Source organism: Rattus norvegicus, chromosome 1 (genome assembly GCF_021556685.1).
Source record: "Rattus norvegicus strain SHRSP/BbbUtx chromosome 1, alternate assembly SHRSP_T2T, whole genome shotgun sequence".
NCBI lineage: Eukaryota > Metazoa > Chordata > Mammalia > Rodentia > Muridae > Rattus > Rattus norvegicus.
Window position 1 is genome coordinate 112,757,814 of NC_141534.1, and position 19,672 is coordinate 112,777,485.

Below are 19,672 nucleotides of genomic sequence, written 5' to 3' on the forward strand. Positions count from 1 at the left end.
GGAAAGCCCTTGGTCTTGTCAAGGTTGGACCCCCAGTGCAGGGGAATATGGGGGATGTATAGGGGGAATGGGGGAAGGGGGAAGGGAGGGAATGGGGGCTTATGGACAGGAAACCGGTAAGGGGAATAACTTTTGAAATGTAAGTAAAGAAATATATAATAAAAAAATAAAAATTAATATTACTGTGTGTTATCCAACAAGGAATGACAAATGAAACATTTAAAGATATCTTTAGTTCCACAAGATTTCCAGATACCCATTTAAAGGGTATGGGTGACAGTCTTGTCCTTCATCAGTTAGGGTCTACCTTTCAGGTACAACATGAGCCTGCATCCCTTGGCCAGTCAGAATGCCAAACCTCTTCAGTTCTTCCACAGAAGGACAAAAACATTGCTGCACTAGCATTGGAGCTTCTGCCCCAGTCACATTCAACAACCAGCACATAGAAGAAACACGCACTAAGGAAAGACATAATCAGCAGCTGCCTTGGAGATAATCTGCTTGAAAAAGACTAGAGAGTCTAGAAGTTCTATTAAGAAAGTAGTGTGTGATATAATTATATATATAATTATTTAAATATGAGATTTAAATATGAGAAAAACACCAGATTCTACTTTGTGTCTAAACAGTACAAATGGATTCATTAGATGGTCAAGTTTTGAGAACAGAGCATGGCCACAAGAAGACTGCCTCCACAGGAAGACTGACTTCTCAGAGAAGCTGGGGCAGTTGCAGTCTTCGTCTGGCTGATAGTCATTTCTCTGCTTTTGACATTTTATTTTACAACTGCTTTTCATCACATTAATACTGTAATTCAGAAAGTGCATTTCTAGTTATGACCCCCACCAAAACTGAAGCTTGGCTACCAGCTTTGGATCTGACAATTACCTTTGACATAGGAATGTAAAATTAATGCAGATCTTAGTTAGTGAAGAAAATAGCATTGTATTTATCAATTTCAATGTCAAATATCATATGGAGTTTCTTCCTCAGTATAATTAATTAATTAGTCAGTCAATTAGTTTATTTTGAAACAGCCCTGAAGGCCAGGCTGGCCTCATACTCTTTGTAGAGTTGAGAATGATCCTGGTGTCCAACTTCAACTTTTCCAGTGTCAGGATCCTGGGCATGCACCCCTGTGAGCACAGGGTGCTGGGGACCTATCCCAGGGCTTTCATATGTGGGTTGAACACTCTACACTAACCTATATCTGAAGAGTAGCACAGGTATTTTAGGTGATGGTTATTGTGTATTGCTCTGCACACACCCACATTTTATGACCATATGAGTTAAGATAAAGGCTACATTTATTCCAGAAAATACACTATGGAAGTAAGTCCTTCATGGTGGAGTTAAGGTGACGATCACTCTGAAGTTGCAATATTGAGCTTTTGATTATATTTCTGTCTCCTTCAACTGAGGGAGTCATGTAAAGCACTGTATACAGTTCAGCACAGAAGAAAATGGGTACGTGCTTTCCTTGTGCTGTTACTTTCACTAGACAGTTGATAGGATGCCAGTCAGATAAACTTATTTTGGTAAAAATGCCCATTTGTTTCTTTCTGAACACATCCAAGCTAATTGTTTGGTTGTGCTGGAAGCTCCAGAGGTAGAATAGCATGACAGAAAGACAACCCACCCCGCTTAATCTCATTTCACATATGCCTGAGGTTTAGATCTAGATTTAGACACTTTCTCCTCTCGTGTCTACTGCTGAAGACTACACAGATTCGTGCATTTGAATAATTTTGGCCCAAACCAGGAGTGGTTATCAGAGCACACCCAAAAAACTACATTCATCTCCTCACATAAAGATGAGTTTGATCCTACTGAGGTTCCTGAAATCTCTTGAGTTGTGTGATTTCTGCACTGATAAGGGGTACCTTCTTATAGTCCACTCTAAGTGGTACCTCCAGATTTCACATGTATGTTCCTCAGAGCACCACCATCACTTCAGAAATGATGCTTGGAGTCTCTACTGTGCTTCTCTGCCTAGGGACACTCAGCAGAACTCTTTGAAGAACTGGGGCCAATCTGGGCTCTGAGATGGTGACATCTGTTCTCATTGTAAAATTTCTTTAGGTTTTAACTAAACAGAGCTGTCATTGTTGGAAAGGTAAATCTTTCTACTAGTGTATCAGAAAAATACCCAATTCTGACTTCAAAAAAAGATGGCATTAACCAAAGCAGCTCAACAAAATCAAAAGATTTTTTGACCAATACTTTAGTATTAAGTTATGCAAAATGGCTCTCTCTTCCCTTCTATTTCCTTCTTAATGCCCCTTCCCATGTCCCTAAATAGGCTCTATTCTATACTAAAAAATATGTAAAACAAAGAACTAAATAACTCTGATTTCAACATCTTTTCTGACTGCAGGATTAAGGTTATCTTCATGATAAAAATGAAAACTTCTGAAATGGCTAATTTGGGTGTCAGCAGGACACCGTGTCATCTTATGACCTTGGCTTTTGGTGTTCTCTTGATCCAGAACAAATTTATGACTATTCAAAGGAAATATTTTAAGGACATTTTCTTTAATCTTCTTTTTCAGTCATGGTCTAATGAAATGTTACTTAAAAGAAAAGTGATCATGTGTTAAGATCAGTAATTGATTCACTTGGAGGACCTGCAAGGACTACTGGGAGTTTATGCACCCTTTCCCATGACTGGGGCATTTTCCACATATAAATCTAAGTTTACATTGTCTTAAAATAGGAAAAATGGGGCAATATTATCTGGCAAGGATCTATAAACCATCTGTTACATGCCTTACAAAGAGGGAGTTTCATTAGTCTGTAAAATTTGTCCCCCGACCCTACTACAATGGAACACAGATGTCTCTTGTTGGAAAGTACAGACTACTAAATACTTTGAATAGACTTTCTAGGTCAGGAATGAGTTTGGTGGTGTATTTCTTCCAGTTAGCTTAATCCCGGCTAAATTTTGCCAGCAAAATGAGAGAACCATTCTTATATTCTTCTTTTACAGTTGCCAAACCTATGAATATCTTACTTTTTAGTGAGGTGAAAGTAAGTGTCCAACCTCTGAGGATCAGGACTTAGTTTCAGTGAATTCAACATCCTCGATGACTCCAGTTGGACCCTTTATTGAGTTTAGAAAGGAAAACTCCCTTCTCCCCAAATTCTACCATCCTGTTCTAAGAAACATTAATGTGTGAAAAGATTATAGAAAGAATGGGTGTGTACAGAGGTTAGAAGTTACTGATACCAAACCAAGGTTGCCTTTTGAAGAACAAATGCATTTGACAACTAAGCTGGCTTATGGGTGCAGGTCTCTAGTGTTGAGGGTGGGTCATGATAGTCAGCTAATAGCCCCCAGATGGACAGGAAGCCAACAAATCATATTCATTTGTATTCTGGTACTACCCAGTTCTACCCTGAGCAGCTTGAAGAATTCAAAGGCCAAATTAAGCACAGGATTCTGGGCTCAGTGCTGACTTTCTGTGTCAGTGGCACAGCCTGTTTGCAGATCTCTCAGGTAAGGAGAATCTCCAAGGAAACATTTTCATGTGTGAGTCTGTTCCAGTTTCATCAAAGCTGGCCCGTTTGTTTTGTGTTGGACATGAGCTGAGCCTGTTGCTGCTCAAATAGCAGTCTTGCTATTGTTTTATTTCTTTTAGGACAAAGTATATGCACCTTGTTTTTGGGAGGTGGCCTTCATCCACCTGTGGGTGAATATAAATATTTTCTAGTCTATCTATATTTTAAAATATGATGTTTTCCCTTACAATTGATGTAGAGTGTGTGTGATCACAGTGTCTCAGATTCCTCCAGACTCAACCAGGTTTATATTATTCTCTTGAGAACATTCAACACCATCAAGATTTATACCTTAATGGAGCTAAGAATCCACAGAAATCTATAACAGCTTGGAGGGTTGCCTTCCAAAGTCTCTCTAGCCTGTTAGGAAATCTGAGGTTGTTGTGAAACATTCTAGTAATAGAATAGAATCTGTAGTACTCCATGTGTCTTGAATGATGCATTAATTGGTTTATAAATACAAAAGAACTATGAAATTTGGTAACCAAATCTTTATAGCAACTGTTTGTTTACTATGGAACAAAAGTTACTTAATAGATTAGAGACTGTTGTGGCATTGTAAACTGTGTACTTAATTCTTACATAAGCTTTGCAGCTCTCAAAAGGCATCTTGATGCACTGAACCCTTCCTTCTCTACTCTTCAGATTCTGCAGAAAAAAAAGAAATAAAAGAAAAAAGAATTGCAATGTTTCTGTTATGACTTAAAAGGCCCAAGTTAATAGTCATGATGAGTGTCTATGACTGAACTCTAGAATAAGGCTATCAGCAAGGAGGAAATGGCCTGGGGTCTATGGAGAGGGAGATTTCTCCCTAGATAAACTAGGGAACTAGTGAAACCTTGTCAACTTAGCCATGTCCTTTCATTGCAAGAAGTTTAGGTGATGAGCCAAGAGGAGACAAGAACTGAACCAACTGAGCCCCTCTGTCAGGATTAAACATCACCAGGAGAAAAACTGCCTCTGTAGAAACGTGCCCTGCACTTGAATGCAGTGACATCTATTAAAGTAGCAAACCACCAGTGGAGGACATAGGCAAGGTTTGACATTGGCTGCTGAATTGACAAAGTGTTCAACTGAGAATCATAAGCATGGTGTCTGCACTTAATTTCTGCTCATGGACTATTGTATACTATTTCATAGCTCCCAGTTTGTTTCTCTGTTTCATCTGGAAAGAGGGTAGCTCGAATTAGTCTAGTCTGATCAGAAAGTTGATGTGTTGCTTCTGCCTCCTGAGTGCTGTGAGCACAGGTGTGTACCACCACATTTGGTTCAGAACAACCTTTTAATAACCAAGTAGTGCTTTCTCCCCTTTATAACAATACCTGATCAGAAAGAATAGGCAAACTGACAACAGCAAGTCTTTATCGGGAGTCTTTCCTATCTCTGTCTTCTGCAGACATTCATCTTTTGGTTAATGAAAATGTATGCCTAGATTATTTCCTAAATGCCTCATAGCTGTCAAATTTCAGAATTATCTTTGCTGTTCCCCACTAAGCAAAGCTGATACATACCTATACATCTTAGTGCATCTTTCTTTAAATTTTAATTAAGGAAAACCTGATGGGGAGATACAAGGATAACAGACACTATCATGTGCTCTCTTACCCATTGCCCTGCCTTCTGCTTCTCTAAGTCTCTTAAACATGCAGTGTTTACAGATCTTTTATACACCAGTGTTCTGAATTATTCTTGTTTTCTTTCCCATTAATAATGTTTGTGCATTCACTGCCCTATTCCTAAGGGCTTGTAATATTGTGCAACCATGTGCAATGCTCTTGCTGTGTAGGAAATGATCAGCTCACAGTGAATCTCTTGTCTGTTGAATAAGTTAGTTTGTTTTAATTTTAGGGTTCTATTGTTTTAATTTTGATTCTGGTCCTCTGTTTTAATCTCGGTCATTACCAAGCTTATATTCCAAATTAGGCTTTCATTATAGCATTGCTATTGTCAATTCTGATAAAGGAAAAGTTTAAGATAAGTCCCCTGTGTGTGTCCAAGTCACTGAGACAGTAAGTAATATGTTAAACTGATTGCATATTCATACACATACACATACACATACACAGCAGCTATATGTATTTTACCTTGCTCCAAGGACATTAATTCACAAAGTTCCATTTCACTGTCAGGGAGTCTATGCCACTTTTAAAGGGCAGTAGTTCTCAGCACTCACAATCCAGAATGTTGTATAGCTGTTGCATTGTTATGCTGTGTGCACATGCATGTGTATGCATAACTATCTGATGATTTTGAAAGGTATGGTGTGGAGCCTCCTGGTCTGATAAAGCTGGAAAAAGAAATTGAACAAGAAGAGACACTTTCTGCCCCATCTCCTTCGCCTTCTCCTTCATCAAAGTCTTCAGGGAAGAAGAGTACTGGAAACCTACTGGATGATGCAGTGAGTGAAATTTACAAGTCTTCCAACTACAAAACCTACCTTGCCCTCTCATATCATTTTGACCTTTCTGCATTTCAGCTCCTCTGAATTCATTTTATCTCCACTGAGGAAATTTGTGCTCCTACAGCTCATCGTGATTTAAAATAAAGTGCCACTTAATTCGCTTGAACAGTATCTGAAAATCTAAGAAATGCATTAACTCCTTGAAAATGTTTTCTGAAAACACTTCAACCTCATTCTTATTAGTTCCTGACACCTTCTTATAAGGATAGGAATCTTGAGGATTGTTGAGGAAGGGGACAATGCATCTAGCAGAAAAAGTGACTGGACTTTATTGATTGCCTGGTATTGGCCAGAGTTGTCCTTTATTTTTATTGTTTTTGAGAGCTCTTATATCTGAAAGGAAGATTGCTTATGGGGAGAGGGTGGAAATTGGAAGTTTCCTGATTCTAGGAGGAGAGGAGCTTAGATTCCAGCAGGTGTTTATCTAATGCTAGGGTCTGTATACTCTGCAGTGCTCTACCACAGCCTTTGGTGATTAGAACACACTGCAGTGATGTCATCATTATAGGAAAAAGAAGTCTCTAGGGATATTAAACAATCCTTGCTTATGGTAGTAGTATGTTTGAAATTATTTCCATGTGCTGTCCTACTCATATGTTAAATGCATGAAGACATTAATGAACAAGAAAAAGCATGACTTGTCTTGGTGTGGCTTATTCAAAGTTTGCTTTTGTGGGTTATAATTGCCTGCAAGCTTATGGGACATGACAGAGCTAGAGGTATAAGACTGAAGTATTGTCTTGTCAGAGCAAGCAAAGTCTGTGGAAGGCTGGTAGCAACCTTGATGCTTTTAGTTATTAGGATGCAAGGCTGCCAGGACTGCAGGACCCCTTTCTAAGGTCTGAGTTGAGAAAGAGTGGAAGAGTGGGCTGATGGGTGCTTTCATGTGCAGTAAAACACGTACCCATTTTTTGTTTTTCTCCACATGACAAATTTTTAAAAGCAGAAATTTAACTGCCTGGTCAGCTGTGAGTCCCCAAGAAGGTAGTAGTATACTTGAGCTTGGCCTACCAAGGTATCCCATACAATACATTTTAATCCAGCTTGTTTTTGGTAGCCACTCAGACCACTCAGAATGTGCAAATAGTCAGGGAGATTTTATACCATAGGAAGGTCTTCTTGGAATCCTTTTAGGACCAATCACATGCCTTGCTCCTCCTAAACCTTCATTTTTAAACTTTCTACAATAATTGGATGCTATTGAATAATAACAAAGTCATGCTGTTTACATTATGAGAGAAAGTTTTCCATGGTGTTTTATGCTTTTTCTTTATATTTAACATGAGTTTGGTCTTCTTTTTACAAATGTGTCTCTCTGGGTTGCCACAGCTATTCTGGTTTTTTAAATTTATTTTAACTTAATATTTTTTTACTTATTCACTGCCCCCTCCAGGTCACCCCACCCCACAATCCTTCTCTCATCCTCAATCCCCTTCTTCTCTGAGCAGGTGGGGTCCCCCTGGATATCCCCTCCACCCTGGCACTTCAAGTTTCGGGGAGACTAGATGCTTCTTCTCCCATTGAGGCTAGAAAAAGCAGCCCAACTACAAGAACATATCCCACATGCAGGCAACAGATTTTGGGATAACCACCACTCCAGTTGTTCAGGATCCACATGAAGACCAAGTTGCAGATCTGCTTCATATGATTGGGGAGGCCTAGGTCCAGCTCATGCATGTTATATGGTTGGTAGTTCAGACCCTGAGAGCCCCAAGGTCTAGGTTAGTTGATTCTGTTGGTCTTACTGTGGAATTCCTATCCTCTTTGGGGCCTGCAATCCTTCCTCCTATTCTTCATAAGATCCCCAAGTTCTATCCACTGTTTGGCTGTGCATGTCTGTATCTGTTTGAGTCAGCTGCTGGGTGGAGCCTCTCCAAGGATAGCATTCTCCTGTCTGCAAGCATAACCGAGTATCATTAATAGTGTTAGGCATTGGTGCTTGCCCATGGAGTATCTCTCAAGTTGGGCCAGTTATTGGTTGGCCATCCCCTTAGTCTCTGCTCCATCCCCTATGTCTGCATTTCTTGTAAACAGGATAAATTTGGGGTTGAAAGTTTTGTAGGTAGGTTGGCACCTCTATTGCTTCACTGGGGTTTCTGTCTGCCTATAGGATGTGGACTCTTCATGTTCTGTATCCCCAGTGTAGTGAGTCACAGCTAAGGTCACGCTCATTGATTCTTGGGCTCCACACTTATCCCAGATCTCTGTCTCCTCCTGGAGATGCCCCCACATCCTTGCCCCTGTTAGTTGCCGGTGTCCATTCATTTTTAAGACCTTCTAACCATCTTTCCTGTCTGTACCCACACCTGATCATGACCCCCCTTACTCTCACTGTAACCCTCCCTCTGTGTGCCCTCTCCACATCTGCCTCTTATGACTATTTTATTTCTCCTTCTAAGTGAGATTCAAGCTTCCTCATTGGGGCCTTCCTTATTGTTTATCTTCTTTGGGTTCATGAAGTATAGCAGGGTACCTGTTGTTTTATGGCTAATAATCTACTTATAAGTGAATACTTACCATGCATGTCCTTTTGGAATTGGGTTACCTCATTCAGGATGATATTCTCAAGATCCATTCATTTCCATGTAAAATTCATGATGTCTTAGTTTTTAATAGGTGAGTGATATTCTATTGTGTAGATGTACCACATTTTCTTTATCCATTCTTCAGTTGAGGGACATCAGGGTTGTTTCCAGTTTCTGGTTATTACAAATAAAGCTTCTATAAACATAGTTGAGTAAATATCTTTGGGGGATGATAGAGCTTCTTTTGGGTATATGCCCAGGAGTGATATAGCTGTGTCTTGAGGTAGAACTATTCCTAGTTTTCTGAGAAACAGCCAAATTGATTTCCAAAGTGGTTGTACAAGTTTGTACTCCCATCAGCAGTGACAAAGTATTCCTGTTCCTCCACATCCTCACCAGCATGTGCTGTCCCTTGAATTTTCATCTTAGCCATTCCAGTGGGTCTAAGATGGAGCCTCAGATAGGTTCTGATTCGCATTTCCCTGATGATGAAGGACTCTGAACATCTCTTTAAGTGCTTCTCAGCCACCGGAGATTCCTCTGTTACGAATTCTCTGTTTATATCTGTACCAACTTCTTGAGTTCTTTGTCAGTTTTGTCTATTAGCCCTCTGTCAGATGTAGGGTTGGTAAAGATCTTTTCCCAATCTGTAGGCTACCAATGATTTGTGCTATTGACAGTGTCCTTTGCCTCATACAAGTTTTGCAACTTCATGAGGTCCCATTTGTCGATTCTTGGTCTTAGAGCCTGAGCTGTTCATGTTCTGCTCAGGAAATTGTGTCTTGTACCAATGCATTCAAGGGTATTTCTCACTTTCTGTTCTATGAGATTTAGTGCATCGGTTTTATGTTGGGGTCCTTGATCTACTTGGACTTGAGTTTCATGCAGGATGGTAAGGTTGAATCTATTTTCTTTCTGCTACATGTAGACATCCAGTTAGTTCAACATCATTTGTTGAAGATGTTTTCATTTTTTCACTGTATGATTTTGGCTTCTTTATCAAAAATCAAGTGTCTACAGGGCTACAACCATTCTTACTACTCCTCTCAGCTGTGATATGTACTTACACTCTTTTCCCCTATACTATGGTGCCAGACCTGAGGAGTGTCTGGCCAGTGTTACATTTGTTTCATAATTACTCAGCCAGGAGAACCTCAGAGCTCTCATTATGAGGTATTATTACCCTAGCTTTGTTTCATTGCTAGAGTCTTGAAAATCTTCTGTGGAGGCAGTCATTATGCCAGCATGCTTTACGACATTACTAGCTGGAGTCAGAATCAATAGGATCCTCTGGGATCCACCTGAGTCCCTGCTCCACTGATTGCCCACAGGTCTCCTTGTTCTCACCCAGTGTGTTTTACAGTTCTTCCATCCTTTGAACCACCTCTTTCATGGTGAGGTTACTCTTGTTAGTTCCTCAACCTACTTCTTGACACTTTGCTCTTAAATGCATATTTAAATATATTTTAATTTTTTCCATATTTACATTGTGTTATTTTCCATAAAAATGTGTGCATGTGTACCTGTGGAGGTGCTTGTGCTTCTGTGTACACATTTGTGTCCATGAACACAGAGGCTTACACTGGTATTTCTCTGTTTATCTCTTTACCTTATGGTAGTGGTAGTGTTTTATAGAGTCACTCACTAAACCTGGAGCCCATGTTTTAGGCCAACTAACTGGCCAAAGAGCTGTGGGGATCCTCCTGTCTGCATCCCCCAGTGCATGGGTTTACAGACATGTGATTTCTTTTTTTTAATTTTTTTTTTATTTTTTTGAGGATCCAAATGTTTTACAAATATTTTACCCACTGAGCTGATTCCTCAGCCCACACATGAAATTTTTCTTGGTATTTTTCACCCTAGATAAATGTTACATCAAACTTATTGCTGTCTAAAGTATTTATACGTATAGAATGAAGTAGTTGTGAGTGAGGCCTAAATGTTCATTCCTCCCAAGGTGCAGTCTGATTTTCACAGTCAGAATGGCGTTTTATTAGTCTACATCTACCCAGCTCCCTGTTAGAGATGCTCAGTGTGAAAAGTCTCTTCTTTGTCCTCTGAATTCAATCATTTCTTCTGAATCATATACCATTTGTGCTCTGCTGTCCTGTTAGAAATGCAAGAAATGCTACCATTTGTGCCCATTTACCAGAAACAGGGAAAAGGAACAATAATGCTCCCAAATCTTCAGGAGCCTGTCTCATGGCTAGCTATTTTTCATCTTTGGGAAGAGAAAAAATACAAAGAGAACCCCAAGGTGTAGAATAAACCTGAGAGGGATTAGAGCCTGTTTTACTAATATTCCAACTCGGAAAAAGACAATAACAACAACCACTACCACACAGTAATATAGGGACTCAAGACAGCAGGACCCTCAAGCTGCTGTGTCTCTAAGGTCTATTCTTCCAGCTCAAAGCTATGTGGGCACTTATGAGAATATAACTCTTAGTTTAATGGAGGAATGTGCATTAGTGGACACATTTAATGTACAAAGTAGACACATCTGCCTCTTACCAGTGAGAACCCTCGTATCCTGTAAAATCTTTAGATTTTAAGCATTTCTCAAAGAATGCTTAAAGAAACACTACCACCGCAATGCCTGTGGGGAGAGATTCGGTTAGAGTGAGAAATACAAAGTATTACTTTCCATGCCTGGCATTCAGAAAGCTTGCCAACATCATACAGGCTGTGCTGAGCTCCCTCAAAAGATCTAATTGACCTGGAATTTCTCAAATATACTGGAACATAGACCTTTCCTATAGTCTCCTTCAATCTTCAGTCTTGTAAACCACATTGTATTTTTTGCATTAATGTTTTTTTTCACTGGAGTATATTATCTCAGGGACAGTGGGACAGAAGGAAAAGTAATCTGAGCCTCATTAATAGTTTAAATCAGACCCCTTATATCTAAGTCACCAGGTACACATAGCCATTTGTAATTGAACTTAATGTAACCGAATAAATTTGCTTAAAAAAAAAAGAATTTAAGAAAAAAACGGGTGATTCCCTAAGTTTCTGTGTGTGGTTAGCACACAGTTATTGTATGCTTCTCCAAAAAGGAAAGCAAGAGGAGTGTACGGGAGAGTAAAAGGAGGAGGCACGGGAAGCAGAAGCAGAGGACGGAGAAAGCAGGGGACGGAGAAAGCCGGGGAAGCCATGCCAAGATGGTCATATTCCAGCGGGCGACTTCAGAAAGAGCCAGGACTGGAGCCGCCTTTGTCTGCTCACATTTTCTTGTCTGATTCTTAGGGGAACCGCAGGGAAATAGGTGACCTTTTATGTGGACAATAAAGCCCCCTTCCTTAATCAAGATCTCTCAGAGGAAACACAGTGGTGCCCATTCAGATCGCTTTCTTCCCTATGTCCTGGTGGAGCGATTCTGCACTGATAGGCGTCCAGGTCGGCCTGAGTGCTCCTCTTTTCATCCCGTTGTGTTGAGCTGACTCTCAGGGTGTTAAATGCAGCTCTAAGAAATGGCTCTCACTGTCTCCCTTCTCTTCACCAACTTCCTCAGTCTGGGGATGAGAGATAATATAATTCAGAGTAACCAGGCCCCTCTTGAAATCTCATTTCAGCCCTAAACCGGCTCAGTTCCTAGCTGAGAACAGAGCACCTGGCAGACAGATTACCTCATGGTAATGTAAGAAGCAGGACTGCCATCATTCACAGTTAACTATGTGTTTCCAGTGCTCCTAGTCTGGCCTATTCTCTTCTATTTTTGCTTCTGTTCTTGACACAAGTAAAAATACAAATAACAACAACACAACAACAACAGCAATAACAACACAACAACAACAACACAACAACAACAACAACAGCAACAACAACAACAACTCCCAAGTCTATGTCTGTAGTGAGGAAGAAATGAAGAAAGAGCAGGCCACTTGAGAAAATGCTTCTCATGCTTATTTGATGCAAACAGGTTCTGCCTTTTTCCTGAGGAGTTGTTTCCCACAAAGTCCCAGGGTTGACCTTTCTCAGTAGAGAATTTGCTCAGTAAGTTATGGTGCCTTGGACTAGAGCTATTCTTATGATTTACAGTATTCATGTCTATTCATGAGAACTCCAAAAGAACATTAATCAGAGTCATGTTTTAGATTTTCATTTTACATGTCAGCTAATATATATGATACTTAAGATGAGGTGAAATGTGGATGAGTCTGAGTAATATGTGTTGGTGAAATTTCAGGGGAAAACCTTAGAGTTTTAAACAAGAAAAATTTTCCAAGAAAAATTAATTCGTTCTTCATTTATTTCAAAATTAAAGAGGTTGGTATAATGGGATTGTATTGAAGAAACATTCTGTCATGCGCATTTGCCCTAGATTTCAGTGGGCTTAGTCTATGCATGCTTTCTTTTAGCTCTTAGTATCTTTGCTATATAGACCCCACACATACTGTGTCTCTGAATCTTCAACTCACATCTGTCACCATGCAGTGTCAGAGACTCAGAAGATGTTTCCAGACCCTCATCTTCACATTTCAGCCAAAGTTCCTACACTCACATCTTTTCTGATATAGAACAAGTCTAAATGATTAACACTTCGGCCATGATTGAGCTCTTGGAGAATAACCACATGTGACTTCCTGGGGACAATGATTGTGCTTCTCTATTTCAGGTAAAAAGAATCTCTGAAGATCCTCCCTGCAAATGCCCAACCAAGTTCTGCGTGGAGCGACTCTCTCAAGGTCGATACCGAGTGGGAGAGAAGATCCTCTTCATCAGGGTAAAGTCCTTTTTCCCCTTCTCGTCTTGATGAGCATTTTTCTGAAACTGAATTAGAGAAAAGGTCAGGGGACATGTGGCACATGACTATTCAGGAATGCCCTCTGGTGTCACTAAATGTGCAGAGCAATAGATGTGATAATGCCCTACTGAAGGCTGGGTGACCAGAGCATATCCTTATACGCACAGGAGTATCAGCTCCCATGGGAGAGGGTTGCCATTTATGTTTCCTGTATTCATTTCATTTCGGTAGAGTGGAATGAAACGTGCCCTTCCAGGACCTTCATATATCATAGCGAGGAAATCAGTCATCATCCTATTGCTTCTTGGCAGCTTTTCAGATTAGCTCAGCATGGGTTTTCCATAGGTCTGGATTAGGGACCAATGTGATAAGATTGAAAACTCTCTAGGGAACCAGAGATAGAGGACAGTTAGGAGGAGGCTTGCTTTTAATTTTGGGGTCCTAGATTTGATCCCCAACACCAGACCCCAACAAAAGGCACCTCACTACAGTATCCTGACTTAACAGTGACTGGGGCTGTTCCTACCAAGTTTTATGAGTTAGCAGAGAGAGGATGCCCCAACTCAAATCATCAGAGTCCTCTGGGGCTGAAGGTGACTCTGTATGGTTAAAGCATTTTACTCAGCATCTGCTTTGCTAACAGTCAAGAGAGCTAGGTCTCTCAGAACAGGCTGTGGTATTTGCTAAGGCTAAAAGTCCTTCAAAGAATGAAAGTATAACTATGTATATCCCCCCAGAAAGCTTTGGTTCAAAGAAGTGCTTTCTTTCTGTGTCCTTCTGGGCTCTTTCTAAGGAAAGTATGTTCCATTCGCTTCTCATCTGAGCATGTTAAAAACATCTTGGTTGTGATGAAGAACCGAAGCATCTTAAGGAATGCATCGAGTAAGAGTTAGGAACAGCAAACACTCATCAGAGTGTTGACTGTAGGCTCTGGGGTCTCATATTCTAAGGGAGGCTGATTCTCACCTGAGGAAACTTGTCAGTGTGAAATGTTATTCTTGTCAACTTATAACGGAAACAGTAATACAACAAGCCTCCTTAAGAATCTTCAACACATAGAAAGAAACAGTTTTCTTAATTTGATCTTAAATCTTATTAGTCATTTTAGATTTTTACCTAATTTCAGGTTAATGTTAACTTAATACAAACAAATCTAGGTAAAAATAGCTTTTCTGGTTCCGAATGACAGCCTTGTGATATAAAAGCTGACCAGCATTAGAGTTTTGTGAATCACCCTGTGTCCAGGCACCCAGGTAGCTATTGTTGCCTTCTTTGTTGCAGTGAAAACATGCTTAAAGCTCAGCAGCCTGCTTTCACATCACCATATTAAACAATGGTGGTTTAGAGTCTCTGTGGATGCATTAACATTTTACCAGGCTAATTGCTCAGGTGAGAATCAGCCTCCATTAGAATATGAGACCCCAGAGCCTACAGTCAAAACAAAGGGCCTTATGAAACAGCCTTTTATCTTGTGATAGAGATGTTAATAACTTAGATGCTGTTTCCTCAGATGTCACCTAGGATCTACAGGCAAAAGAATGCAGTATGCATACTTGTGTCTGACTCTCATGTCTGTTCAATTGTCAAAGACTTCAATATCCTATTTTATGGCCAGCATAAGAGGTTATAGTAGTTATTAGGTGTGATAGTTTTTGATGGTCCGTTTTTCTTTTCAGGAACCATTTCCTTCCTGCTAATTTTATTCCATCATTTATAGAAGAATTAAGGCTTTTATTGCAGGTGAAATCATGTTCCCGGGTGACAGTGTTTTCATTTACTATCGCACACTCAGGCAAGCCTGTAAAATCGTGAACCAGAGGGAGGTTGCTCACTGCCTGGCAGCAAGCTACAGCAAGGTGCATGCTCAAAACACTTTTTAGTGAGACATAAGCATAAGTCTTGCACTTATGTGGTTCCACTCTTTTATCAAATTTTTCATTATAACATTGAATTTTTAAGAAAGTACAGATTGAAGGAAATTTTGCAGCATTGTTTAAACTATTAAATTTGTTCACAAAGTTAAATGTCATGAATACATGTTCATAGTAATAAAAATTAGTAATATTTTTATTCTTGAGAACTTCATGTATACATTATATCCATCCCCCTCTTGTTTGAACTACCCCCCTACCCTGTCCCTTCAAATTTTACATATCGTTTCTGTCAACCCATTGAGTCAGATTGATGGTTCCTGCATAGACAAGAGTGTGGGGCTATCAGTTGATCATGACCAACTTACCAAGAGCCACTTATCTAAAAGTAACTAACGCTGAGTATCCATTAGCTACCAAAGCTCCTCAACTCCTCTCCCTCATTCATGCTGGCTTACTGATTGGCTTGATCTTGTGCAAGTAGTTGAGTGCATGCTGGAATTCATGAGTGGAATGCAGTGACCCCGAAGTGTGCAGCAGACACTATTCACAGCAGTCGTCTCTATCTTACGATAATGCCTCCTGGAGACTTACTATGGTTAGACACTGCCCAGGTTCTAGCTCTCTGCACACTGACCAATTGTCTCTGCAGTAACTGCCAGCCACTGCACAGAGAGGCTTACAAAGACATATTTGACTTGTAAGTCTGTGTCCATCCCGATAGAGTGGTAGGAATCTGAGGCAGCATCTTCTTGTCTTAGTAGAGACTTACTAATTGAAATTTGAGGCATCGCACCTGCACCTATATTGCACGTTTCTCTATTTTCTCCCTATGTTGGATGAGTAGACTAAATGTAGCCTGCTGATACACATGTGCTTTGGCTGATGCTTTAGATCTGTACCTGGCTGGGCCATTTGTAGTGAATTCTCATTGTGCTGTAACTGTTTGTGTGTGGAAATGGTAGGGAATGCTCAGAAATTCATTGACCTTAAGGTTATAAGAGGTAATATTTTACTTAAAGCTTTCTGAACACTTGGATTAAAGGGCAAGTGATGATGGTGGAATTCTTATATATGGAAGGTGGATGGCCACTCCTAATGGCTTAATTGTGTTCTTTTGTATCAATATATTTTAACATTTAAACTTAAAATTATATTTATCATGCACTCCTAAGCTATTGAATATAGCTTTGTCTCCTTTGATACATTCTCAAATACTGTTATATCAAATATACAGATAGTGAAACTTATGCTATATCAGGCTTCATCTTCAGTTATCCATCCATTGTAAGAGATGACTTGTTTCTCTAAGGATTTAATGAGACTGTTGACTTCAAAGAACTATGCAGAATTATTTAAGGTAATTTAAAACATTGACCTTCAATCTTAAAAGTAACACAGTGATAAAAATGCAGGCTTAGAAAGAATTCGCCCTCAGAGAGTCCTACATACAGGACAAATAAGCCCACATGTTTGGTTAAGTGAGACGTCACTGGTACCATTTTGTGATTGTATATGTACATGAGCATATTTTCTCTTTGCACATTTAAAGAAAAGCAAAATGGTCAAACTAAATTTTAAAAAAAAATGGTAAATAAGAATGTGTGTGGTATTCAGAAAATGATCCAGGAAGATCGCTCATAGAGGCTCTCTGCTAAGTATATCTATTATCTGTGAGTTTCTAGAAGAGAGCAGACAGTTAACACAGATTTAAATACATACTACTGGATGCTTACGTAGACATATGTTCATCTGTGCATGTGTCTAGAGAGATTGAATTAGTCACTACCCAAATATAATGAAACCTGTGATACAGGGAACAGACCTCTGTGAATTTTCGACTCTGATTTTAATCTATATCTTAGTATTCATCTCCCAAATTAAAAAAAGTATGATCTCTAATGAATGTACAATAATTTCACAAAACTAGACTTTCTCCTGTTTCTTTCATGAATAAAACTATGGGACTATTTTGGTGAGTGGGACTGGGGTGTTGGTTTACTGAGTAAAGCTCTTGCCACATAAGCCTGGGAATCTGGGTTCATCAGAATGGCCGGTAATACTGCACTTGGTGTAACTTGTCTATAACCTCAGATGGTGGAGACAGAATAATTCCTAGATGTATGCAGGCTACCTAGCCTGCTTAGGCAGCAGCAATATACAAAAGAAAATCTGTGTTTAAGAAGGTAGAAGGCAAGGATAGACCCCTATGGTTTTTCTGTAACTTCTGTGTTCACCATGGCATGTGTGCACTTGTAGTCATATACTAGAATAGCTCATGTACACAAACATGTCAGACACACATGTTGTTTTGATTTTTGTTTTTTCCATTAAAAGCAGCTTGGCATCTATTCTGAAGGTAGAAACTTACTGTCACCAAACATAAATTTCTCATTTATTTCAGTACTTAAGGGGTCAGAACAAAAAAATCTCTTTAATAATTTCTACAGCGACAGAGATATTAATATTTCCAATCAGCCAGACAATGCTTCACTGAAATGCAAACCGAAGGTCCCTGGCTGCTGCCTGGATTCCTTCATGTTCTTTTTTCCTTCCTTCACCTGCTGTCCAGTGGGGCCTCCCATATTGAAAACTCATCTGCGGAACTAATCTGTATGAGCGTGTGAGGAGGGATGTCAGAATTCCCAATCAGACGACTAGTGTGCAGTCCATTGAGACTTGCAATGTGTCCCCAGGTGAGCCACATGAATATCTGGGGACCTGATAGAATGCAGATTCTTTCACCTTCCCAGAGTGAAACAAAACCTCTAAGATTCAGGTCAAACAAGCATATAAGTACTGGGAATTGAACCTGGGTCCTCGGCAAGAGCAGCAGTGCTCTGAGTTGCTGAGCCATCTCTCCAGCTTCCAAAAGTGACAATTTTAAAGACAACTATATACTAGGGCAATGGTTGGATATACAGTTAAATAAGAAATAAACTTTCCTGTTAAGTGAAATAGTTTATGTAGAAATAACATATGAATAAAATGTGAATAGAATAGTAATAATTGAAAGCAGAGTTTAGTTGATGAGAACTAATAATTATGAACATGAGATTTTTCTTCTTTATATTTTATTATGAAGATGATTAAAATATGACCTAAGAGAATTAAGCCAACTGATGCACCTATAAATTTAAAAACAATTAAAGGTCCCTGGAAGGTTGTTATTTAACTAACTGATTGCTCATTTTAATATTTTGTTTCCTGAGTTTCCCTCTTCTAGAGGAGAGTAAGCAACTGTATTGCATTTCTGTTGCTATTGCTTAGTCCAGACAGGATTTTATGGTTTGTTTCAAACTTCTTACATATTGCTGTCTGGTATGTTGTTCTCTGGTTGTTTTCATCACTGATGCCTGGCAGAAAACAATGTAATAGAAGGATTAATTATGGTTCAGACCCTAAGGGTATGAGGCCCATTGTGGCAGGGTGGCATGAGAAAGGACCTCTGACTGAGTGGATGGCACTGCCCACATTCCAGCTGGCTCTTAGCTCTCTGGGAATGCCCCCACAGTCCATCTCAGGTGTGTGTCTCCCAGGAGGTTCCAAATCTACTGTCAACAGGAACTCCTTGGACTCATACCTGGGCAAAGCTCTTATCTGTGTCTGTTTGCATTTCCCCTCTCTGATTTGAAATCTTACTGTGTTGATGATTATCCCTGGGAAACTTCCAAATATTAGCTCTCTCTGTGAGTACTGTGTTTTGTCTCTGCAGACCCCACCAGAGAGCTGTACCTACAATCTCTTTGATCTCTAATGCTTTAGCTACTTGATATTCAATCCCTATAAAACTTAGCAACATAGAAATACACCAAGGTAATAGGTTGGTGGGAACAAGGTGTGCTGGTGTATGAAGTGGTACAAGCTACCCCAGCTGAGCCAGTAGAGCACCAGTGGGGCAAAGTCTCCCACCACAGCATTCCTCTACTGGTATATGAGAGCAGGACATCTTATGTTTTAAGATAGTATAAGCATATATATGAGAGTGTTTTTAAATTAATCATAACTCATTCACCTAACACAATAAAGTTGGGCTGTTCAAAGTATATTCTAATAACAGCCCTTCTGAAAAATGATCAAGACATCTTTAGAGATTGACAGTAAACACTTTAGCCAAACTGTTAAATGACTCTAAATATTAATAGTTGACTCTGTTGGCCTCTTGTGAACACTTGACCTATCTTATTTTAATTCCTTACCATATCAGGAAACATCTTGTTGTCATTCCCATTTTAACTTTGAAGAAGCTTAGATACAAGACATGAGTGACTTTTAAAGTTAGAGGATTTGAAGATGGTGGCACATGCCTGTAGTCCCAGTGTTGGTGAGACTGAGGCAGGAGGATTGTGAGTAAAAGGGAACCAAATGACATTTTACCTGGGCATAAAATGAAACCTTGTCTTTATTTTTCAAACCTTTTTAAGAGGCTGATGAGGTGGGACTAGGATATAAACCCTGGCAGACTAACTTTTGTATTAATATTTTACTACTACTGATTACTTTATCT

General features: G+C 39.6%; 1 protein-coding gene across 13 annotated transcripts in view; it reads left to right on the forward strand.

The window, feature by feature from the left end:
- The window catches only part of Gas2 (growth arrest-specific 2), a 131,073-nt gene that overhangs the window by 74,962 nt on the left and 36,439 nt on the right, over positions 1-19,672 (forward strand). For all 13 annotated transcript variants that reach the window (XM_087582050.1, XM_087582040.1, XM_087582041.1 and 10 more), the window contains 2 exons: positions 5,818-5,959; positions 13,166-13,273. In XM_087582050.1, the coding sequence (XP_087438176.1) occupies positions 5,818-5,959; positions 13,166-13,273 (250 nt within the window). The remainder of the gene's footprint in view (positions 1-5,817; positions 5,960-13,165; positions 13,274-19,672) is intronic.